The 25,979-nt window shown below is 39.8% G+C and overlaps 1 protein-coding gene across 1 annotated transcript; it reads right to left on the reverse strand.

The window, feature by feature from the left end:
• Nucleotides 1–16,365: 16,365 nt before the first annotated feature.
• Nucleotides 16,366–25,766, reverse strand: LOC308106829 (alpha-2Db adrenergic receptor-like). The gene is made up of 2 exons (XM_080458807.1): nucleotides 24,595–25,766; nucleotides 16,366–17,631 (listed from the first exon to the last, which is right to left on the reverse strand). The coding sequence occupies exons 1-2, from the start codon at nucleotides 24,904–24,906 to the stop codon at nucleotides 16,483–16,485; spliced, it is 1,461 nt and encodes a 486-aa protein (XP_080314933.1). The 5' UTR covers nucleotides 24,907–25,766; the 3' UTR covers nucleotides 16,366–16,482.
• Between the last annotated feature and the right edge of the window lie 213 nt (nucleotides 25,767–25,979).

Below are 25,979 nucleotides of genomic sequence, written 5' to 3' on the forward strand. Positions count from 1 at the left end.
TTGTGAGACTACTGCAGCAGTGAATCTACACTATATAAATGAAGCCCATTTACTTTGGGAAGCTCTATTAAGCAGAGGAAGCTGTTCTGCATGTGTCCACCTTAATCACCTCCGTGGGTAAGGCCTCTTAATCTCTGAACGCTCTCGTGGTCACTGGTCCTTTAAATGCAGTGGCTGAATCTTAATATACTACTCAGAAAACATGAGAAATGCCTATTGTAGATTTTACAAGAAGCCAATAAAGATATACTTTATTATTGTGGGTGAGTAAAATGGGTTTTAATCTTTTGTCTTCTCCAGTGTTCAGCCTCCCCTTGTGATTTCCACCTGATCACTCAGTGGGTTTTAATACATGTGCTAATCTTAGCTGTTTTATAAACCCTAATGACACACCTCACTCTTAATTTTGTCCAATGCATTCATCTTGATTATTTATGCACAACCTTCAAAGTACAATATTCCTGCTGTGGTGACAGACTGAGCTCTTTCTTCCACAAAACCGAACTTTCCATTGCTTGATCTAAAGTCATACAGAGGCGAGGTTACTATGTTTTTGTTCTAACTTCTTTCTAAGTTTGGTTTCTCCCCACAGTTGTTCTGTAGGTGAACGTGAAATCAAAGCGCAAATGCTGAGATCATAGTTGACTGATTGATTAATTAAGAAACTTAGAAAATTGTATTTTCTGTTTCTAGTTTTACACCATCAACATGTTGAGTGTTTTCAAAACCACAAGCTGATGATGTGATGAGAAGCTTGAAATCTTCTTTCAGCTCTCAAAGTCTGAGCAGAGTTTGAAAAAAAAAAAGAAGAAGAAGAAAAGGCCTCGGTCTGGAAAACTGGGACGATGATTTCTTTGATAATCTGGGTTATATGAATTCCAAAGCGGTTTGCTTCTTACTTGTCTCTTCGGTTTAGACAAAAATCCTCCACATGTCATCTAACAATATGAGAAGAAGTCCTTGGGACAAAGTCAAATTATTGACTGTGCATTGTGCTAAATTTGCATTTGAAAACAACAAACAAACAAGCACCTTTTAGTCCACCTCCTCAAAAAATAACAAACGACAGAGACAGAAAATGTCTTTTCTCCTCAATTTTGCCTCCCTGGATTTTTGGATGCAATGTTCTCCCTCTTTTATCAGCAAGACATAAAAGTAATGAATGAAAGAAAGAACTGATGAAATGAAAATGACAAAGAGCACAAGAGGCCCGAAGGATCAAAGCAGGAAAAAGAACAGGATGGAGAATAAAAGCTGATGGACAAAAGCAGACAGAAATGTCAGCCAACATCACACAGAGTCCCTGTCAGTCCTGATTAGTATTAGATATCCTCTCTTTTTGTTTGTGTCTTCCTTCTTTTCTATCCCTTCTAGCCTCTCGATACATCAGACACAAAGACTGACGAGAATTTCTAACCTTTGTCAACGTTAAGGGTGAATAACAAGCCCGGGAACACTTGGAATGTGTGTCCAATCGCAACGCCGCTTAGTTTCATAATTTGTTTTGAGAAGGACAATAATTTTAAGGAATATTTCACAGGTATGTTGCTTACTTTGCATTTTTGGTCATGATCATTTTCTTGCCGTTCAATATGTTTCCCGAAGTGTTGTTTAGGTATAAACACTTTTACACATAACCGGCCGAACGGGAGATAAAAGGCACCATGGCCTTGCTTAATTTGTACACGCTTGGAAGGTTTCTTAAGTCATGTGGTGTGTTAATAGCCATTCCATCACAAGGTTGCAGGTTTGATCACCCATCTCTCCCCCGTCTATATGTCCAAATGCTCCTGAGCAAGCCTTAGCAGGCATGGCAGCGGTCACAACTAATGGCGAGAGGGTGTGGACATGACTAAGAAATATGAAGTGTTCAGGGACAGCTTTAAAGGTAAAAAAAAATTTTCTTTTAACTCATAGAAGATACAGTTTCATTACTTCATTATTATTCCTCGTCTTAGTGGTGCTATGTGGACTCCACCTGTATATGTTTATCTAGAGTGTTATAAAAGCTGAACATGTTGGCAGTAACATGAGTCATGACTGTAGAACTTTTTGAAGAATTTTGGGGGCTTTGTCATTCTATATTGGTAAATAGACACAATAGTCAACTTCATGCACTCAAACACTCACAGTTGCAGCACCTGCCAATGGTGACGGATGCAGCGCAAAGTCTTAAGCCTATATTGGGAAAAATCTGGGGTTTTTTTTCTTGCCAAAGGAAACTCAAACAAAGACTTGGTGAGACAGGAATATTGTTTGATTATTGGTTCAGATCAATCTAAAGTCTGTAAATTGTGAGTCATGCCATGTAAAATTATGCAGAAGAGACTTTTGTTACCCTGTCTATTGGTCTAGTTGATGCTGGTCTTGTTCCTTCTATAGATGATTATTTATAGCTACTTGATCAGAAGATCCATTCGAACAAATCTTTATTGAAGTGTGCCGAAATGACAGATATGGTCATTTGTCTTTTGTTCTGCTGTTGTAACTGTTCAGACACATTTAGTGTTATGAGGAGCATTTAAAACCCAAACAGACAAGGTGAACACATTTGTTTATCACACAAGGAGGGTATTTCTTTTGTGTCTGTGACCTGTATGTTCTTTTCAATGCTGTACATTGGGACGACTCTTTGTTTGATGCATTACGATTTCTTTCACCACATTTGATAAAACTGTTCCGTAAACCTTGTGTCTTTGAATTTACATGTTGAGTGTTGGACATTGAGAGCCTGCTAAAAAGAATGAGTTACTGAAAAGAAAAGCAATCAGAAAACCTTGGCTAATCTTTAGAAAGGGACCTGTAGTAATACAAAACAGGTCCTGTCAAAATTTATTTTAAGGTTGCACATGCATAGAGGCATAGAACATTATGTAATTCTATTATGCAAATGTCTTTAGCTTTTAGCTGGTAGAGATAAATCTGAACGCTGAAGCAACACTGAACTGAGAAAAAGGTGCTTTTCATTTTTATGATAAACAGATCGTCAGCAGTAAAGTCAAGGTTGTTTTCACAGAGCAGAATCTAAATAGGAGTCACATATCGGTTATAAAAGATTGAATATAAAATATAGATTGTCCTTTAGGTTGTGTAGAATACCAGGTCATCACAGATTTTCAACTTCTACAAATCCAAAGATTTGAATGCAAAAGTCACAAAGTTAAAAAAGAAAAGAAAAAGGAAAAAAGACATTTGAACATTTTGCTCCCAGGTGAAAGACGTGGCTTTAGTTCCTCTATGTATGTTTTATCCTGTGTGCTTACATTGCTGTGTAGTTTCATTTGAAGCAGTCAGGTTTGACCTCAAAATATCTGGATTTACTAAACCTGCACATTTGGACATTGAACACTATAATAAGCAGAGAGATAAAATCATTTTATGCTTACTACTTGTGATGGTTTTCTCACAGTTTCACAAATAATGGAATGTTTTATACAGTATATAAAATACAGTACAGTTTATCTTTGCATGGCAGCCATTGGAATGTTTTTCAAATGTGCCTTCTTCTTGCTCAAAATTGGTTCCACCTACTTCTGGTAAATTGCCAGACAGAACCTCCTTTGGAGGTGTTTTAAGCTCTTCATTAGGATTGTCGGATATCTGGAAGGAGCTCAAAGTATTTCTGCTGTGTGTTTATCCAGAAATAATCAATAAATTGGGCCTGTGGTGTGGATGTCTATACCCGCCGAGACGTACCTAATGAGAAGAGGAGGGATTTACTTATCGTGCATGGCTTTGGAGAGGGCTGAGATTCTGAGGAAGAGTTGCAGATTGAGAGGAGGACATCTGGGATATACGTAGAATAGAATAGAAAAACTTCATTATTAATCCCAGAGGGAAATTCTTAATTTGCTGGCTGTAGCAGTACCCAGGACCCTGGTCCATGGTTAAACAGATGCGTACAAGACATCAAAGCTGTGCTGTAAGAAAGTAAAGCATTTGAATAGCATAATTCTGTTCAAAACATTTTGAGTAAATTCAAATGCTCTCAACTCCCTAATAGTGTTGGTTTTGTCAAGCAGTGTTGACGGACTCAAATGCAGACTGGGTAAAAGGTGCAGGAACAAAAACAATTTTCAATGATCATGAAGCAGCAAATAAACCGTAAGAAAAACCAGAGTGTCAAACATGAACGCAAGAGAAACACAGGGAGACTGAGTTAATCCGAACAGTGATCCAGACAATAACGTACATGAAGATTAAAGAAGTCACAGGAACAACAGAGATGTGCTGAGAAAGACACATGGACAGGCTGGCAGCTTCATTCACACCCAGCGGGGAACAAGGTTTGACGGGATGGAGGTGGAACGATCAAAGAGAACAAACACACGAAGGAGGGGAGTTAGAAGATACAACAAACTGGAGATGAGAACCTGAAACCAGACATAAAAGTCAACAGGGACATCAGCCACAATCGGAAACATGAAACAAGGAACAAAAAACACCACAAGACAAGATTTGGATAAAATTAAAACATGACTAGAGATTCAAATACTGCAATCAGATATGCCCTGACACGAAGCGTGAAAGATGGATACCTTAAACAACCAGACCCATAAACAACAACATAAGAAGACAAGAAACATACATCAGACCGGGCTGGACACCAAGACATGATATCAGGCAGCGTTTACATTTATTCTTGACCTGCACAAAAGAGCTTTCACCTGTTTGTGAATTAGAAAGATCATTTAAATAGAATTGTTTGGTGAGTGGATTTTCCAATTATTTCACAGCAATATTGCTTTGTTTTTTGTGGGGTTTTTTTTTTAGCTCCATGGAATACGTTGTTCAAATAGCAAGTCTGACATCCAGGAATGCAATATTTAAAGTCTGAAGTCAACACGAGGAGGTGAGTTCACAAAATAATTTACCAAGTTTACGCACACACCTTGCTCGAGATATTTATCATCACAGAGACACACGGTACCTACAATCTCTGTTGGCTGCAAATCTAGAACTCAGTACCTTGTGAAACTGGGCCGACTCCACGTGGAGTCAAAAGCCCAGTGACATCAAGCTGGAGCCAATTTGCCCGGGTAATCAAAAGGCTTTGAATGAACTAATTAACTGAATTGAGAGGAAGCGCGTGCAAAGACATTAGTACTGAGTACATGGGAACACCCTGAACTCTTAGTAATCGTGCAGTAGAAATTTAAGGTGTAATTGCTCTTTATTTTCTTGGCACATGCCTTATCCCCCATGAGTGAAATTCTTTGCTGACAAATAAAAACAAATGGATGTCAGCAGGAGTTCACGGGGAGGTTAGGGAAATAGACGAACTTGCCGAAAAAAGGGAGGAAATCAGATTCATACGGGCTCAAAAGTGATCTAATTTCGACAGGAGTGCAGTTTAATATGACAACAACCTCCCTTCTTAATTAAGTGTCCAGCTCTGGTTAAAGCTGGCTCATTTTCATTAAACAAAATTGTTTCCTATATGACTGAAACAAAGTCCCCTGAATAAAACAAACTATCCTCAGATTTTCAGAGGATTCATGAGTGACTGAGAAATTGGTTAGTTGAATAATGTGAAATACTGTCCATATGAATGCATGGTAGACTTGTGTTTTCCCACTGGAATAGTGGGGTGAGGAGAGGTCAGAGAAGATAATTGGATGTCACGTAGCATCACCTTAAAATAAACCGCAGATAAGGTGAAAGTAGTCAGACAGCATTGCATTTCCCAACTAAATTTTCTCGAAATGGGTTCAAACTCTGCTGAGTGAGCTGTGAAGCGAGAGAATGGGAGACTCCCCGGACTCCTGGGACTCCTGCTCCTCGTGTCCTGCAGTGACATCCCACTTTCAAAGCAGGTCGCTCAGAGCTGTCGAGCTGTAATGGCTTCCGTGACCGCTGAGTTTAAGTGTCAGAGGAAATCACACAAATGTCAGGAGCGATGGGGGTATTCAGCTGAGACCTCCAGCCAGACTGATGTTCCTGTTCCAACCAGGTGTCATATGTTTCACAAAGAAATGCTGCACAAAACTTAATTAAATGTGAAATGTGTCTGCGAACTCAGACTGACTGCTGCTAACGAGACATTAAGGAAATATGTCAGCATTTTAAGGTGAATCTAATGGCAGCCTCATAGCGAGAAGATCTGGGTTGTAGACTTTGCAAGTTTGTACGAGGAACCGTGAGTACCAAGCAAAAAAAACACAACAAAGTGTGTCGATTGAGGCCTGTAAATTGGTCAAAAACAAAGCGTGCGTGTGTGTGTGTTTCATCAGTGTGATGATGGATCCTTAACTTGCTGATCGTCCAGGGATCTGCTCCAGCGAGACGAAGGATTAATATATGTGTGTTGCATGGAACTCACAGTAAATTGATCGTTACAGTTGTTGTTCCTAAAAGCCTTTGGCAGTGTTCAATACGCATTCTTCACTTAGTTCAGGCATTGTATTGATGGTTTTATTTGTCTTGCAGCATTTAAGTGATTGAATCGATTTTTTTTTCAGTGTTGCCGCCGGTGACTGTTGTCTGCATAGAACAGTTATAGAAGATGGATGAGTGTCTATTTGAATATCATATTTTTCAGTAAAATTCGATTACTTGTGCATATTGTTGTATTGTTGTCTATGTGCCATATGTCTTACTATTCTCCTACAGTTTCTCATTTTAATGTCTTCCCTGAATCTCAGAGTCGCTCTCTATAATATAATCAATAATGTTTTATGTGGTACGTAATTGTAAAACTTGTAAGAGACAACCACAAACTACATAATGGACAGAGAATTAATGCTGAGCAGTGTCAGTGTCACATGACTACATAGTTTGTGTTTAATGGGCATTATTTTCTGTTTTATGGGTTCCATATTCTATATATGAGAGTTTTGTTTGTATATTGTCAGTGTGTGTATGAATGAGTAGAGTGATGTTAAGAGTAAATACCAAGTGTGTGGAGTCTGGTGTGTTTTTCTGACTTTCCAGTCAGGGTCTCAGTTCAGGTACAAAATAAAGGCAAAATAAAGGCAAAATAAAGGCAACCAGGCAATCCAACTTCCCAATGACATTTCCCAAGGTTACCTTTGAAATAACATTTAGCGATCTTGAAATCTGATTAGACATAAGAGCATCAGGGGTAAATGTCCCCTATTTTAGCTCGATCTCCAGTGATGAACAACAGTGATTTATTTCTGAAAGTCACTCCATTTAAAACGTGTCATGAATAAAGGTCATCACTTGTTCTTATTCATTTATTAAACTCTCCCTTAGAAAATAGTATCTGCAATCAGAAAAAACATTTACTAACTATAGAATGAAAGTTTGTATTGCTTCCTTGTAAGTTCAACCATTTACAGCAATCAGAAATTAACACCAGTTGATCTAAAATGTATGTTTTTGGATTTTTGAGAAAACTGGAGTATCAGCAGAAAACCTATGTACGAACAAGGAGAACATGCAAACTTCACACATAAAGACCCACACGCCCAGTCTGGGCTCTTCTCACTATTAGCCAGCGCTGACTACTCCACCCCTGTGCAGCCAAATGATCAAACTATTTCACTTTTGGATTTGTAGACTGACCCGTTTGTGTTTGAACATTTATGAAACAGCAATACAAGTTGGAGGTTTAAAAGTTTGTGAATGTGGTGGATTAATGCAGACGTACTTTACAAACTGCAAACCAGGTAGTCAGTGGAGAACATTATTTGAAAAGTATCAAAAACCTTCGTTGGTGGAGAGTTTATTTCCTGCAGCAATCCAACACCCATCGGAAAATCCATCTGGTTTTCTCTCAGAGGAGCCACAGTGATGTTAACATACTGTAGGTCGGTCAACAGAAGTGCGAGGTCCTTGCAGCACTTTATGAGTACGATTGTTTTCATCTTGTAGGCTGAACAGGTTTCACCCACCTGTGAGAGCAGGACTGGATTCTGGACTCCCACTGCAGGTCTCACCGGTCTCCTCTGGCCAGTCAAGTTTGATCTTAATGTTTGAACGTAAGCGGAGAGAAAAGAAAAGTTGCTCCCTCACGCACTCGATTGTGGTATAAATGTAAGCTTGTTTGGTGGTGAAATACTGAAGCCCGTTTCAAATCTTTTTCTCTTGTTTTTGATGTTTGTCACGTCTATATTGTTGTCTGAACATCTTTACATCTGCCCCACCAGGTGTGCTGCGTAAGACACTAATAATGATTCACAACCGCCCCCATGTGCAACAGTGGTGGTAGCTCTTCACTTACCACCTACGATACAATCTCTCTCCAACCAAACAACCTCTGCAGTGTCAATATAACCTAATATCTACCTTTCTAAAGGACATCTAATGTACTCCTACTAAGTGACTGAAAAAAAAAAAAACGTGGATTTCCAGAACAATTGCACAACTTTGCAGCAAACATTTCAAACAATTCAGGAACAGAAGCACATCTGCTCTTATTCTACATTTTGGAAGTATAGCCACTGTCAAAAGACTTTAAAGATAAATTATAGAAAGAAAGAAAATTACAACCTTCTGATAGTAATTACATATAATACAGTATAAGCAAAAATTAAACATTTTCTTCTTGACACACGTCACTCCGCAGGCTGCTGAGCTTTTCCACAACCGAATCAGTGAAAATACAAAGTCGAAAGCACATCTAATATCATAAATTCTCAATCACACTTTGGTGACCATTTCATTGTTTCGAAAGGACGCATTTTAATTCAATTTACATTTCCCTCTATCTTGATTGAACCATCTCTACAAATTAGTTGGGGCATTACATGAATAAAGCCATATTTTTAACTATTAATGTTGAATTAAAATAATGTTACAGGTGTTAAAAAACTCAATGAAAAACATGTTGCACAAGATTTAATTAGAACTGAAATGTGTAAAAAAAAAAAAAAGAACTGAAATGTGTCTTCAACTGACTGTTGCTACCAACATAACTGAAGGGAAGTTACAAATTAAATAGCCTTTGTTATTGTAACTTCATACAATGCACAACAAAATTAGAGAGCTACTCCCCTCAGAGTGCAAATGAACAAAATATAACAACAAAAATAACAAAGAATAGTGCAAAGTTAAAAAAAATGTTTTAGCAACTTAGTAGTGAAAATTGATCACGTTGAAGTGAATCGAATGGTGATCTCATTGTGAGAATAACTGGGGTGTAAAGTTTGCAAGTTCTCCCTTTTTGAGTTTTATTTGCCCCGTGTGTGTGTGTGTGTGTGTGTGTGTGTGTGTGTGTGTGTGTGTGTGTGTGTGTGTGTGTGTGTGTGTGTGGGTGTGTGTGTGTGTGTGTGTGTGTGTGTGTGTGTGTGTGTGTGTGTGTGTGTGTGTGTGTGTGTGTGTTTGTTCTGTGATGATGGATCGGGTTCACCTTGCCAATCATCCAATCCCACCTTGTATCTGTTCCCAAGGAAGAATAATTATGCGTACAGTGATAGATCATTATATTTGCATGAAGCTCACTGTGACTTGATTGTTTCATCTGTTCATACTTTCTTCCCCCTAAAACCCTTTGGGAGTGTCTAATTCACTTACTTTCTTCTGACATTCTATTGATGGTTTTATTTGTCCTGCCACATTTAATAACTGAATTGATTTTTATTTTTTTTTCAGTGTTGCTGCCAGTGACTTTTGTCTCTATAAAATAGTTATGGAAGATGGATGAGTATAATTCTATTACGTGTGCATATTGTATCATTTTCTGTGTGACATATATCTTTCCATCCTTTTTCAATTTAATATCTTCTCTGAACCTTAGAATCACTGTTTAGGTCAGCATTGTATTATTCTAACATATAGTGGAATGTAATTGTAAAACTTCTCAGGGACACACAAAGTCTACATACTTTTGAAATGTACCTGGAGTCTCCTTTACTTCTAAAGCATATTTACCTTTGAAAACACATTCATCTTGAAATCTGATTGTAAATATCAGGATAAATGCCTATTTGAGCCTGATCTCTACTGATAGATCCATAAGTGTTAAGTTTTACTTTTCACATTCAGCTGTGGCTATTGTGTCCTCTCTTTTTAAATATTTGCTGCTTGCCGGCAGGCCTTTTGTCACAGAACCTCAGAGGCTTTCTACCCACATATAAAAGAGCAATTACCGTTCTTTGTGCCCCCTGTGTTTTTGAGAATGGACCCTCATTGGGTGAATATTAGGTTCACAGCGTTAACCTATTTCCTCGCTCGGGGGGACATTTTCCTTCTTCTGTTTGATATTTTTTCCACTAGAGACCCAGGGACAGGCAGATCAGCCGACACACTGCTGTGAGGTTTTGTTTCTTTGCTTTTCTTTTGCCACTTCTTCTGTATTTTGAGCTCAACAAAGCAAACAATCATCTTTTTTGAGTTGTCTTGCTTCAATGCATGGGCTTATTACTAAATGTCGAGATGTCACTGAATTTGTGAATACCATTGGCGGAGCATTTTACAATGCATTTCACAAACAGCTTGACAAAAGCATCTCTCTGCTGTGAGTTTGGAATTACCTCCAAAAACAACAGCTGTTTATGCAGACACTACCACACACTGTGCTGTTCATTTCTCTCAGCCACTTCACTCAGCTCCGTGGCTTGTTATCAGGAGTATATACAGTACAGGCAGACTGTGCAAACGTTTGCTTCACTGTCAGTTAACAGATCCCTCGCTTGGGAGGATACGGACACACCAAATGAAATGCTGGACAAATTGGACACAGCTCCTCAGCGGAGGAATCTCTGTGATTATGGAGAGCCTAATCCGAACCTCGGCGTCAAACTCATTTTATTTTGATCCTGAGTGGGCTAAACAAGTGAAATGATGACTGAACTAAGTAATAATAAATGTTAACTATTTGCTTTTGAGTTATTAGAAACTCTAAATAAATAGGTTTTCAGACAAACCTAAAGAAATGGTTTAGTTAGTTAGTTAGTTAGTTAGTTAGTTAGTTAGTTAGTTAGTTAGTTAGTTAGTTAGTTAGTTAGTTAGTTAGTTAGTTAGTTGCATTACCTCCAGGTGATGCAAATTACAGCAAAATGTCCAAAAACTCCAGTTCTCCTTCTGTGGTTGTTGTTTTGTTTCCGCAAAATTACATTAAAAATAAAATAAATGACTTATATCTGCTTGAATATCTGACACCTTCTCTGCTTCTCTTTGAGTGTTTCTCTTCAGACTATTATTGAGTAAAGTCATGAAGTATTGAAGAGAAACAGTTACTGTCATGAAGAAAACAAAGAAAGCTTATCGTGAGCCAAAAACATGACAGTCAGAGATGAGGACCAAATTCACAGAAGCTTCCGGAACAGCAGCTGCTGGGGGAGCCTTATCGACAATGCAATTACATTTGTAGATATTATTTGTAGTTTTACACAAGGCCCGAATATAGTAATCTCCTCTATCTCCTTGTCTTCATCTGTTCTTGTTTCTCGACTGAAGCCCTCTTCCTCTTTATAGAGCCTCTGCTCCCCAATAACGCTGCAGTCGTATTTGCAGCAAGTAAGGATCGTCATAAATCTCCCGTTTGCTCCAGTAGCTTTAGTCAGTCCTGCTTCTCTATATCTATGGGACTGATACAAACACAAAGCAGAAAAATCACTACAGTGAAATTAAAGATGAACTGCAATACCACTTTAATAGACCACTAACATTCTGGAGCCACCATCAGAAACAATGGAACACCTACAAAACCAAACTTTCAAGCAGCATCAGTTGTATTCTGACAAAAGTAGAAACATCCTGACACTGTGTGAGCATTACTGTGCAAGCCAAGAATTTTTATCACAGAAACTGAGATGATGATACTATCACACCTGCTGTGTCTGTGCTGGTCCTGAAGTTTCAACGGTACCGCAGAGTGTGTTCTCGAGGACAAATGAGTGTAATTCAGCAAATAATATGACCTTTCTGTGGCATTTATTGTTTTGTTTTTTTATCCCACTCGGAGAAAAGCAATGGTCTCTCTATTTTCCATCCATCAGTTTTATTTTCTGGAGTGTAATGAGAATAGGTGATGGGAAGTGCAGTCTCAGTGGCCCACTAGCTCGGTCCAGTCCAGCTTTTATATGTACGTTCATCATCACTATCATTATTATCGTAATTATTATTACAATTGAGAGGGAAGATTGAAGATCACTCCCATAAAGAAGAGAGATTTTACTGCTTGCTGATATGAAGTGAGAACTATCCCTGCCCTCATTGCAATTACGCTATTTTTTTTGTGCGCCTCCAAATAGTAAATTATTCTGAGTTCAGCTTCGAGCTGCTCGGCGACACCCACACAATCAGTGCCAGTTGAAATGAAATGTGTTTAAAGTGTGCGGTTCTAGCAGTACGCAGCAGCACAAACCTCTGGGATGAATCGAGGGCCTGGCCACTGTCATTCCACCTGGCAGCAGGACAGTCATTGTGTCCTTGATTGTGGTTTTTGAGCCTCCAAATCATCTAGCTGCCAGATTTTGAAATAAGCCCTTACCTTCATTCAGACCAGAGTAAAGCAGATAAGAGCTTTACTCTTTCCTGAGAGCTGAGAATGTGTTTATCATGGTTTCAATTATGCAAATGCAGCTAACAGGATTATAGTCAGCAAATGTGCTTAATAGTAGAAGGATCTTCAAAACATCCTCAACAAAGAGTCCTTGTTTGAACTTTGATCAGTTTATCCAGTTTCTTTTGTCTGCCGGTAATCATGAGTAATTGGCAAGTTGGTCACGAGTCTCTGTTTTTCCTCAAAGTGTCGATTGATTGAGGTCCAAATCACACAGCAGAGGTGATAACTTACTACCTCGATAATATTGCTACTGAATGAAAGACATTTCTGTCTGTCTGCTTAGGGTTACGGACGGACCGGTCCAGTGTGTACCTTGCTTTAGCTTTATTTACCATTTAAACGTTTTCAATTGACGAGGCAAAACGTTTTTTGCGTCTCGTGGGTCCCTTCACACGACAATGATGCTCGGAGCCACTGAAAAGGTAAAAAAGAAGATGGATGGATAGGTGTGCATTTATATTTAGTCCTTAAATCATTCTATTTCTGGTGATGAACATGTAAATAAAATAACCAATTATTTCTTGTTGATGAAAACAGCAGGTAGAACTAACTAGCAACTAACCGAGAGGTGCTATAGGCTTAGTAAATTTAGTGACTAGCCAGGGAGCCTCGGTAAGTCACTAGTATTGTGGTTCTACAAAAAGGCTAGTTGTTACAGTAGAGACTTCACTGACAAGACGGTCAGTTGTTGTAATGGATTTTGATTATTTGACAAGAGGGATCATTTACAAGATCAAAAAAACTGACAGAAGCTAACTATGGCCATCCACAAGACCAAAAATACTTACTTCACCCAAGTAGCCTAGTTTTTAGATTAATGGTTGCAGCCCAACATTCCTGGTTTCACTGCAATGGACCAGCCACAAGCCTTGAAATGTTTGTCCATATTTAAACAGGCTTGACTGTGCGATTTGAACTTGCCTCTTGGTCTTGCTCTTTACAGATATTTGTTGTTGGCTAATTAATTGCATGTCTAATGTGAATGCTCGTGGCTGTTAAGGGATGCTACTTAATGCTAAGGAATATCAGTGAATTGCCAAGATATTGTTTGCCACAATGCTTGTCACAGACACAGAAGTGAGAGCGAGAGTCCATTTTGTCAGCCTTGGACCCAAGAAATGAAAAGATAGATGTTGTTCTGGGGAGGTTATTTACTTGAGAGCAAAGGTTACAGTAGACTTTTCTCTCTGTTCATCATTTTTACAGATAAGAAAGCTATCTTTTATATCTATTTTTTGTATATATTTCGGTAGTAGATTTAGTCACTATGCAATATCTGTCACCAGCATCTAATCTAATACAGTGATACAGAGCCACAATTTGTTGCAACGTTGTTAAAAACGTAGATCAATGATTGAAAATGTTCAGCTGGCTCAGTTTCACATCCGATGGGCTGCAACGGTCAGTGTGTGAATAACTTGGTGCACTGAATGAGCAGCGGCGGTCAGGCAGTGGGAGACTCTTTTTCATGTACACGAATAAATTGTGTCCGCCACAGTTTACTATTCTCTCATCCATCATGAGTAGTCAGGGCTTGTTTACAGTACCTAATGGGCCTCAGAGCTTTGCCTTAGGTTGGTTTTATTATTATTTCTTGGCAGCTTGCCTGAGGTCTATATGGCTCATGTCAATAGCATTGTCTCAAGAGTCCTACCTGGTAACTGTGTTCTGTGTGCAAATCAGATGGAAATTCAAATCAATGTTTTGTCAACTGACTCTACCTGTCTGCTGGGAGCTGTACTGAGGGGCCTGTGTTTATTACCTCACCTATGCTTTAAGTCTTTAATTACTGTAATCTTTATGGCCTCTGAACTGTTCTTAATAAGAGTGGTTAATAAAGTAGAGTGCAAGATACCCTTGGTAGATACAATAGAGATAACAGGGGACCTGGTCTTCTCTCATGTGTCAGATGTTCATATATACAGTATATGGCACTAACTAAAATCCAAAGCAGACAAAAAAATATCCATCCATCTTCTTTCCAACCCAGACCACATGGGGAACAAAGACACCCAAACATCCCTGTCATCCTTCACTTTCTCCAGCTCTTCCGAGAAAATCCTAAGGAACTTCCTGACCAAATAAGAGATAATGTCTCCAGCAGATCATGGGGTAAATTCTAGACTTCCTCCCAGTGTTTCATAAACGCCAATGAAAGGTGACCAGGAAACCCAAACCACCTCAACTGGCTTATCTCATTGCGAAGATATAAGGGCTTGGCTTTGAGTTTCTCAAACGGTTGAGCTCTTACTCTTACTGTTCAACGTATAATGACGACTGAGGCATACCACCTGGCCGAGAAAAGTCATTTCAACTCCTTGCAACTTCAATCTGATTTTTTTGGACATGACCTATTGTCCATGACCATTGGTGAGTGAAGGGATCTAGACCCACTGGTAAACAGAGTGTTTCTTTACAGCTCAACAGTCATGCAGACTGACTACATTTCTGTGAACCCCTGACTAATCTAACAAACTCTCCTTCCATGACTCATGAGTAAGATACTTGAACTGTTCCACCAGGTAAAGGTTCTCCCCTCTACCCGGGGAGGACATGACATTTTTTGGAGTTTGTGAGAAAACCATGGACCCAGACCAGGAGGTGCTCATCCACATCATAACTGCTTCCCACTCGGTGGTCCCAGCCACAATACACACTGGAGGGCCTCATGTGATGATGCCAAATTGACAACATCCTCTACAAAAAGCACAGACACATGGAAAACTACCCATTGCTCCTAAATGTCAGTGGAAGGAGGTGTGCTTGGTTTGCAGCCTTTTTTAAAGGAGCTATGGGGGGGTTCCAAGGAAAAAGGCTTAGAAATCATTGTCTGGAACATTTTTTAACCGAACCTCATGCCAAATTACTCCACATTCCTGTTCATGGGAAATAGTCCTTCATGATCCCATGTACAACTGATAATATCGATGACATAAAGTTTTGTTACATTAAGGTTGATGTATTACTTATCATTTCCTCTGCCACCTTCGGCTCTTGAAACACAAATTTTCATTAATATGAAATGAAAAGCTGATGAATTTCTACTCTACATTCTGCACAACGGTATTGATTATAACTTGGTGTCGAGTCTAGATATTTCCCGGTCACCTTTGGGTCCAACACCCACAGGTCCCTTCCTGCTTTCCAGAGACAATAAGGACTTGAGGTTTGAATCATGCAACCCACAATCGCCCGCCCAGTTATTTCAACGTTTGCCTCAGAGGGTAATTATCCACTGCAGTATGAGCCAGAGGTTGATTGTATTTATTCAGAAGCTTGGTTTTTTCTTCCATCACCCTTTGTCTTTTGTCCTTTCTTTTCTATTTTGCAGCAGTGTGGCCCATCTGCTAGCAGCGCATGAATTTTTAATGCCTTTGCCCCCAAGCTCTGCAGTGTCAACAGAACGTTGTTCCTGTGTGAAAAACGGGTAGCTTCTGTTCTTTCTGCCTCTACATAAAGTTAAAATTAAACTTTATAGTTGCTGCAGGTGTTTAATTACTCTCAGGCATAGATACACTTTGTGTATTATACAAAACACATTTTCCCCCCCTTTTTTTTTTGGTTAAAATCCCTTACCAGCTTTTATTTCTGTCAATATAAGGATTGCCTGATCTGACAGCCTGCTCGCAACAGTGCACAGACATCTTGAAACTCTGCAGGGACGTGGTTCATTGCCCCGTGGCCATTTTCCTCTAATTAGCATTCAAGTTCGGGCACAACGAAAGTTGTAATGTTGGACTGTTATTGCATCAAGAAGTAAGAGATTGAAGCACCTTCTTTCAAAGCATCTGTGTGTCATAATCCTCCTCCTCTTGTGGGTTTGCACAAGAATAAAAAATGATTATTTAATAAATTGATGAGCACTTGAATAATGAATCAATACTCCAGCTGTATGACAAGCCCTTTAATGTCGATATGACAGCACAGTGGAAAACAGGATTAAAACTGTGTGTGCACAGTTGCGCGAGCAAACCGGCGACGCTCACACAAACGTCTACATTCTCATCTTATGTCCGCTTATCAGTCTGGAATAAAATCTTCTTGAAGGCCCTCCGGAAATCTCGGTTAAAAATTGTGTATATGATGGGGTTCAGGGAGCTATTGCAGTAACCGATCCAGAAGAAGATGTTGAAGAGTGTGTCGGGGATGGAGCAGTTCTCTCGGCAGACAGCTTGGAGGCTGTAAGTGAAGAAAAATGGGAACCAGCAAAGGACGAACACACCCATCACCACTGCCAGAACAAATGTGAAACGTTTCTCCCTCATTTGTGCAACTTTGTTCTTGGACAGAGACATCTGCCGGCTGCGCAGGGGCACCGGAGATGGGAGGAGTAAGTGGTGGGAGCACTGGTCGGATGATGCCCATGATATGGAGGCACAGGAAGGAGGAGGTGGGGGAGGTTTCAACCTGTTTGTTGTTCCGTCAGCATCCGCTCCCTCCTCCGTCTTCACTTTCATGGCAGCTCTCCTTGGGAAGCGAAGAGAAGAAGAAAATGAAGAGGATGTTTTAACGTCAGCTTTGCAGCACCTCTCCTCCAGGTCAATATCATCCAACTCTCCTCTTTTGTGATTGCTGCTGTTGCTGTCAATGTTGGAGGAACTATTTCTGATTGGAGGCCTCGGGCTTTCTAAGTCATACGATGCCTTTCCGCAGCCGGCACCCTTTCTTTGATATGTCCTGTTGGGGCCAGCGAAGCAGGTCTCAGACTGTGATGGCTGCCTTTCCATCACGTTCTTCGCCACGAACACGGTGGAGGCTCGCTGCTTGGCCACACGGTAGATTTTGCAGTAGACGAGGATCATGATGATGCCCGGCGCAAAGAAGGACACCAGGCAGGAGGAGAGGATGTACCACGTCTGGTTGTTGAGCAGACACTCCTGCCTGTCATTCCCGTCCTCGCTGTCCAAGATCGTCTCTTTCTGAGTCATGAGGAGCGGTGGTGAGGAGATGATGATGGAAATGAGCCACACAACACTGATCATTGCTTTGATCCGCTTGGGAGTCCGTTTGCGATTGTAGCTCACCGCCTTTGTGACGGACCAGTAACGGTCGAGGCTAATGGCGCAGAGATGGACGATGGATGAGGTGCAGAAGAGAACATCCAGAGCCAGGTAGAAGGAACACCAGGTGGAACCAAAATACCAGTAACCCATGACCTGTAAAAAAAGAAAAAGAAAGAAAGAAAAACCCAATTAATGCATGTTAATAATAAATTATGATGTCAAGAAGTGTGGATCACACTTTATTCCTCTGCTCGCTTCAGTCAACCAACAAGGCCTTGATGGAGAGGCGTACAGGATTATTTCACCTCAGTATTAAGTTTCAGTCAATATCTCATTACTGCCATGTTGGCTGCAGCTATTTGTACTTTGGAGCCAACCCTCCCAGAGAGTCTGCCGTTTCACTTCAGCCACCTTGAAAAATATTGAGCTGACAATCTTATCACAGTCACAAGACACTGAAATATCCATCAAGTTCCAACACAACTCTGGAGTTCTTTACTGTGAAAATGAAGCCTGTGTGGGGTCTTAAAGCCTGAGATATACAGTACCTCTTCGCCACCTGCATTTTTTCTGCCTGGTAGGTGATAAAGAGGCTCATATTGCACTGCTCGGCAGTTTGACTATGAAAGACTCTTGGATTATGCTGCATTTGCTTTTCTCAGGTACTTTAATCGCAGTTTATGTTCTTTGAGCTGACAAATAATGCCAAACTTCAGAGGAAGTCAGAGAAGGAGCCATGTCCATTGATGTAGTTATAGTTTGCTGAAATGGTTATTCTTTTTGATCCATCAGTTAACAGTAAAATCATGAACAGCCTCTCAAGCAGAAATGGAAATATTCATTGACAGCAGCTTCTCGAATGCGAGGACCTATTTAGTTACACTTGTGTAACTTGAATATCTTGGGCTTTTGGTGAAGACATTTTCTCTCATAGGTTCATGGTCTTCAGCGCGATATTATTTCTCAGTTGTAACAACCCTTTGGACTTCCACCTCACTGAAAGAAGGGGCAACTTTGATTAACGTGAAGCCTTTACCCCAGTGATTTATGAAAAATAAGCCAGACAATTTCCGACAAAATTAAAATTTGATATTTCTTATCATGAAATAAAGTCAGTATAGTCATTCAGAGTAGTTATTATGAGTAAAATAAGCTTTAAAATGATCATTACACTACTATTTTTCGTGGAACTGACACTTTTTATTAAATGGGGCTGCCAGTTATCCATGTCTGCTCTACTGTATTGATGGTTTTCTGCTGCAGGATATAAAAGCTGCCTCATCTTTCCAACAAGATAGATCATTTCTCCTCCACCATCAGCAGTTGGTCAAAGTTTAAATACTGTACTTCTTCAAAATGGCTTTTTTTTCCACTTGGCTTTTCTTCCAAAGAATGAATATATAAATTTGAGCAAAGGGAGCAGGGAACATCCAGCAACACCCTGAACAATCTATAGTAAAAAAACAATGTAATATGTAACAGAAGGGGACATCGTATCCTTCAACATCTCAAACTTAGACAATGGACTAATTATGTTTAAGTCCCATTTATATTCTATTTTCTTTTTGTTGAATTAGGCTTAAAAAAATACATACAACTTAAAATGTGTTTTCTAACTATTGGGTAAATCAGAATAAAGTAAAGTGGTTGAACAACCTTTGAAGCTAAAAGTAAATGCTGGGCTTCTTTGAATACATGTAAATAACGTATGTAATGTGAAGTCCTCTGGGTAACTGGCATAGAACTTTACATTTCTGGTGGCTAGAATGGACCACAACACTAGATTACAAAGTGTTCTTTGTCAACAATAAGGAGGAAGTGACATCTATCATCCACTTAGAGAAGTTTACTTTTTTCTAAACGTAATCATGGGCTGTCAGAAACGTCATACTGTCTCCCCTGTTTTTAAGGGTTACCGAGCAACTGGGAGATAGAGCTTATCTCTTACATTATTTCTCTCAATGGTTGAAGAAAGTGATCGATTTAAAAACAAACAAACAACCCTAATGCTTCAGCACAGCTGCCTCCAGGGGGGATTCTGATAGTGTTAGGAACTCTTGACAACTGTTCTGATTAGATAGCGGCTATTGTTTCAGCTTTGGGGAATCCCTGCTGGACTATTGATCTTATTGACATCGTCCAATGATGGTGCTCCAGCAATGTCGACATTAGGCTCTAATTATGTATGCTGACTGTGTATAGTGGTGGAGTAGTTGGCGCTCTCTCCTCACAGCAGGATTATCCCCAGTCTGGGCTGGAGGGCCTTTTTGTGCGTAGTTTGATTTCTCTCTCTGTGCATGCATTGGTTTTCTAAAGGTAATCTGCTTTCCTCCAACATTCTGAAAACATAAGATGGATGGATGGATGGATGGATGGATGGATGGATGGATGGATGGATGGATGGACTCTTCATATGGTGCAAAGCAGTTCACTGTATATTCTGGACTATAACTCACATCTGGGTCTGGGTTGTATCTGTCAAAAAAAATCTTATCAATAGGAAAACAACATATACAAGTTGCACTGATGTCTAAGATGTTTTTCTTTTTCAATGCCCAGATATAACTGCACTGTCACCGAGCCTCTGCCTCACTGTTTGAGAACCTGAACAATTAGCCTTCTTTATTTTCTTTGTCATGGTAACAATTTCCATGCTTCTCTCCAGACCCTCACAAGTCCCATTAAATTATGTTGTGTAGCTGTTTCTTTTTGGCTGCATTTTGCCTGCTCTGTCTGCCAACTACAGTAGTGATGAAGGTTCTTTTTGGTGGTACTGTAGCAGCATTCTCTTGTCATACACTGACATCTAGTTGTCCAAGATGGTATGTTACAGTATATTTTGATATCAGTTGCTCCTTAATATAAGTCACATGATCGACTAGCAACAAAAAAAACTGTGACTTGTATTTGTTAAAGTATGATACTTTAACCTGGTCTGTCAATGAAGGTTGGAGTTTCTTTGGGCTCTCAATGCAACTTTTTCAGATTCCTTTAATACTTTGTCTGGTCAGTATCACGGCAATAGTCCTTCAACTTGAAGTGAGCTGAAGCAGACAGGACTTGATAGGAGCCAGCCAAAGCATAAGATGAAAAGCAAAAGAACTGAAGTAAAATCCTGACTATGCTGTGAGTGAGGGTACTCAAAAGGTTTTCGATAGAGAAGAGGGGAAACTCTGACAAATGTAAAGTTCAACTCAAGCAGAAAAGGACAAAGTAAAGAGGTGGGAAAGAGTCAGGAACATCTAACACGGCACAGAAGTAGCTACAGGTGTAGTTCAAGTATTAATGTCTAATGAGAAGCCGAGACGAACTGCCAGCCTGATACTGCCGAGTGCTGTGAAGAACATCAGAGAGGAATCTCAGGCCATACATCAAGCTGACGCCCACCAACTTCAGGGAGGAAGGAGTTCATTAAGCTGTCTAGAGTTGATAATATATTTCCTGAAGTTTAACAAGCAAAGATGTTCATAGTCTGAAGCAAAACAGATTATTATGTGAAGAAGAGTGCCCCGCCGCTGTTAAATAACACGTAGAAATGTATTTACTGCTGTCAGCTTTAAAGGAAGGCAGAGCTCTAACTATTTGGTCCCTTCCAGACATCCAGATCACTCCTGTACAAAGGATCATTCAACATCATTACATTCAGTTTAAAACCAGACATACTGATTCATTGAAGAAACAATTTAATATGTTCCCCAGGGAAAATGCAGAATAAGAAGCTATCATGAATGAACTTTCACATAATGACCAACAGATAAATTGGCATTAGACAGTGGATTCTGGAGGATAAACATTGTGTCTTAATTAAGTTTCACAGGGACTTTAAAGTTGGATGAATGCATGGTGTGACTGCAGGGACATAGAGTCTAATGATGGTCAAAGAGGAGAAAGTCTCGTTTGTAGAGTCACTGCAGTAACCAGTCTATCTCTTAGGGGTGGTGTCGACTTATGGCGCAATCTTGAGTAACTGGGAAATGGGAATATTCCTACTTCAGAGCGGTAAACTACATTTGAACACGGTTAAACTTGAAACACGGGAATTTTACTTCCCTCACAATATTTTGAATATTTCCAATTGTCTTGGAATTTCTTACAAAAGTCGTATAAATGGTGCTGCATTAAATACTTTCCTGAACGTTCAACCAAAATATGCCGGTGGTTAGTTCATGCAGTTGATAACACATATAATTGCAGTAATCTGCAACTGCTTTAGATAAAACTGACAGTAAAGATTAAACAGTGTGAACAAATGAGATTAATTCATGCAGCTACATTTTTCTGTGTGCCGCTGCTCATGCTGATTACCAGCAGCTTGTTCATAGTCAGTTAGAAATCATGTGAATAGATCTGGGCTGTATTTATGAGGGCATATGGAAGGATTAATAATGGGCAAAATTCTTATCTGGGAGTTGTGGAGCAAAGCTAATATTATGTTCCAGGTAGTTAGATACTCTCCAATATAAGTAACAGAGCAGTGAAGTGCTCAAATTTTTTTCTCTTTCTAGCGGGAAATGTTGAATACATTCTACTTGTAACAAGGATGCTTTCTCAATTTTTGTGGACTGCCAACTTTTTCAGGGTGTACCTTGGCTATTGCACAATATGAGCTCTCCTTCTTGATAATGGATAATTAATGCATATTAAAAACTGAAATTTTGAGCCGATGAGAGGAACAGTTGACGGAGCTAAAATTCGAGGTGGGTGCCTTTAAGTCAAAGCCGAAACCGATGAGGATGTAAGAAAAACCGAAACAATGCATCAAACATGAATAAAACATGTATCAACGTCCACTCAGACCTGATGTTTTTATCCATTTCTCGTCTCCCCATTGGCGCAGGAGTTTGACCGAGCCTTGCATGTTTCATGTTTGTCATCATGTATTATTCATCTATGTTCTGTTTGGAACATCCAGGGTTTCCCCCAATTTTCAACTGAGGACATTTCATTGCAAAAATTGAAAATGCACATGAAAACGGAGTGAGGGAATTGCTCGTATTGATGCACACTGTCATGAAAATACATTGGGGCTTCTTTGATTGTGTAGGAGTATGTATTATGTAAATCCCTCATCTGACTTCAGCATGTAATCTACATGGACGCTCCATCATTTGGATTGATAATATGATTACCGATACTGCTTTCACACCTAGCAATATACCCTATTTCCACACTTATAGGCACCGTGTGCATATTTTTCTGTTATATTGTATTTTTATCTGCTTTTTTTTAGTTCCTGCTATGTGTGCTTCTTTCTCTGTACTATCCTGCTGTACCACTGCAAATTTCTCCACATGCGAGATAAATAAAGGGATATCTTATCTTATTAACATCAGTCTAGTTTGGGGTTGAGAGATACAATGTTTTTGTTTTTGTTTTAATAATGTGGAATGATAAGAAAGAAGGAAACACAGAGCTGGAAAGATCCCTCATGATTTTAAACAGATTTATTTATTTCTGCCTCCTCTACACTCAGATGGATAAAATCAAGGATTCATTTGGGGTCTCAGGTGATTCTTCTCTGGTGCAATCAAGGTTTATCTTAAAAGAAATAGCTCTACAACTGCTTGATAAATGGACTTCACTTATATAGTGCAATTGTGTATGTCTGAGAAGAATGGCTTTCAAAAATAAGGCTTGGGAGCCATTTGGAGGGGTGTCAGAGATCACAGGGGGCAGCCGGTGGCTGGGGATGGTGGTTGATACTTAGCCTGCTGTGATGTGTTCAAATTAGTTTTGCATTTATCATACAAACCCAGAATACATTCCTCTTTAGGTTCAAGCAAACCTGGAAACCTGTACACTACTCATATTTTGTATGTTGATGAGAATTAGTGTTAAGTTAGAATTCTTGAAAAGTTGTGGTAGGTTTTGTTAACTTTAAAGATGTGGGGTAATGGATCACATTTAGACATCCTGTTGATTAAGTAGACAATTATCAATGATTCAAAAGAGCATCAGATATTACCCAGGACAATACTTCATAATGAGGTTTTTTAACATTTTAATTGTTTCAATTAAAATGTGTTACATACTTGTTACCACTATAAATGACTTCAAAACACTTAAAGCACGCACGCACGCACGCACGCACGTGTAACCCAGCTGTCATAAAGCCCACATGCCAGTCATTAACGAGGAGGTCAGTGTCTTGCTTTGACTCTGTCGTCATCGAGAAGCATGGAGGGAACAATAAGACGACATCGTGTTCCACCACCTGAGCCACATGTGGTGAACACTGTGAGAGCCTTTTTTTTTTTTGCTTAGGTTCTGGAAAATGTTGCACTTTAAGCTCTATTGCCACCATCATTCCAAAGGCAAGAAACACATTATACATAAGTAAGATTTAAAAAAAAAAAAGAAGAAAACAGACTTTAGCTTTATTTTTGGTTTCACATCAGATTTATACATCAGCCTCCCAGGTGAAAGCTCAGGTCTCATTTTAATATGGGCTTGAACATTGCTCCAGTCATAATCATTGTGGACACTAGAGGGCAACATTGCCTCATCTTCACTTAAGTAGCAGTAATGGAGTGCTAAAAACTGTAGTGTACCGCTAGAATCTCCTTTATATATGAGTCTTATATGAGTCTCTTCAATACCAGTACCTCTATTACGTCGTTAATACAGATGATGGAGGAAGTTGATTTGTGTTTGAGGACTATTTTAATTTGATCACTTTTGACAGTTTTTGCCATATCAAGTAGCTTAAACGTTGAATATGTCTAACAGCAGGCTGACAGTAGTGTTGAGTTTAAACTGTGGCATTGCCCGACATTTGTTTTATGGTGGGGATTGAGAAAGCTGTCAGACTTGTCAAACATAGAGGTTTTCCCTCAAAATGCTCAGCGGGTAGCTGGATAGTTGACATATCTGTTTTGATAATGAAGCTTGAAGGCAACTTGTGAACAAGGTGGAGATATTCTTAATGTACAAATAACTTTGGATCAGTTTCAACATTTGCAGTCACTTAACTTTAAGGGAAAATTATCTTGATTGTATAATCTTTATAAGGATGACAAAAGTGCAGATTTTCATAACACATGGCTTTTTTTCATCAGTCTCCAGGTAGATGGGTAAACAAAAAAAGGTAGAATAACCTGTAACACAGTTCCTTACCTCATTGGCCAATGAGAAGGGGATGACCAGCGTTGCCACCAGGATGTCGGCTGAAGCCAGAGACACCAGGAAGAGGTTCTGCGGCGCCCTCAGGGCTCGGCTGGTGAACACGGCCACCACGACCAGCACGTTGCCCACCACGGTCCCCAGGATGATGACTGTGACCACCAGCACGATGAACACCGATGCCACCTGTGAGTGGGGAGGTAGAGAAGGAGGTCTGGGCGAGGAGTACGTCTGGTTCACATTCTCCAAGGAGGAGTTTGGCGGTGAAGTGGCCAGTACGGGAGTGAACACATCCGATAGTTCCATCTTGGTTAAATCACTGATGTTATGATCCCCATTTTTTTTTTTTTTCTTTTAAGTCCAGTGCTTCAGGTGCAGAGAGTGCGTCTTTATGACCACCAGTGAGAAAATGAAGTTGAAAACATGAGGAAGAAGCCAGAGGAGGGAAGTAAATGTGCTTATTGAAATCAGAAGCTCTCTGAATGGTTCTCAAAGACTGTCCAATAATATCCTCAGCAGCTTCCAAATATTTGCTTCTTTAAAAAGGACCAAAAAATTACTCTTGCATGTCTTCAGTCCTTACGGTGCAGATACGGTCAAAAATTCATCATATTGAACCCCGAAAATACTCAGCTTGATGTTAAGCTGCATCCTGCAACACATTCAGCCTCTGCATGAAGGACTTGGCATGATTTTAGATCGGATTAACATAAAAAAAAAAAATTATAAAAAAAAAGAAAAAAGTCATACCTCAATAATCCATTCACAAGCAGATTGGAGCCCTGAGGTTGACACAGTGTCTTAAAGCAACAAGACTGTCCTACTTACTTCTAACACCATGCAAAAGAAGAAAAAATATAAAAAAAGAAGACGCATATGGCATCATGCTCCACTTGGAGCAGGGACAGAAACCATGTTTGGGATGCATGGTGCCCTCATCCTGCTGCACACTGAAAAAGATCAGATTGGCAGGAAAAAAAAAAAGTAGAAATAACTTAGACGAGAAGGCTGAATGTACAGGAAGAGATATAAAACAAAGAGTAGATGCTGAAAAATGTTTACATTAAAGAAGTACAAAGAAAATCAGAGGTCCTCACTTTCATGCGAGTTGTTGCCGAGCTGAGTGACACTGCTGCTGCTGCTGCTGCTGCTGCTGCTCTACTGCTGGAGCAGAGAGGAGGAGGCGGAGGATGAGGAGGAGAGAGAGAGCGAGAGCGAGAGAGAGAGATATGAAAAGAAAGCGTAAGAGATGTGTGGAGAGGGAGAGATCTTCTGTTGGAGAAGGCGACGGCGTGTGGGATTTAAGGAGTGCAAAGAAAAAAGGCCAGAAAATTTTGGAGGAGGAGAGAGGGGCATGAAGTAAGAGGGGATGAAAAACG

This window comes from Lipophrys pholis (assembly GCF_963383615.2).
Source record: "Lipophrys pholis genome assembly, chromosome: 2".
Taxonomy (NCBI): Eukaryota; Metazoa; Chordata; class Actinopteri; order Blenniiformes; family Blenniidae; genus Lipophrys; species Lipophrys pholis.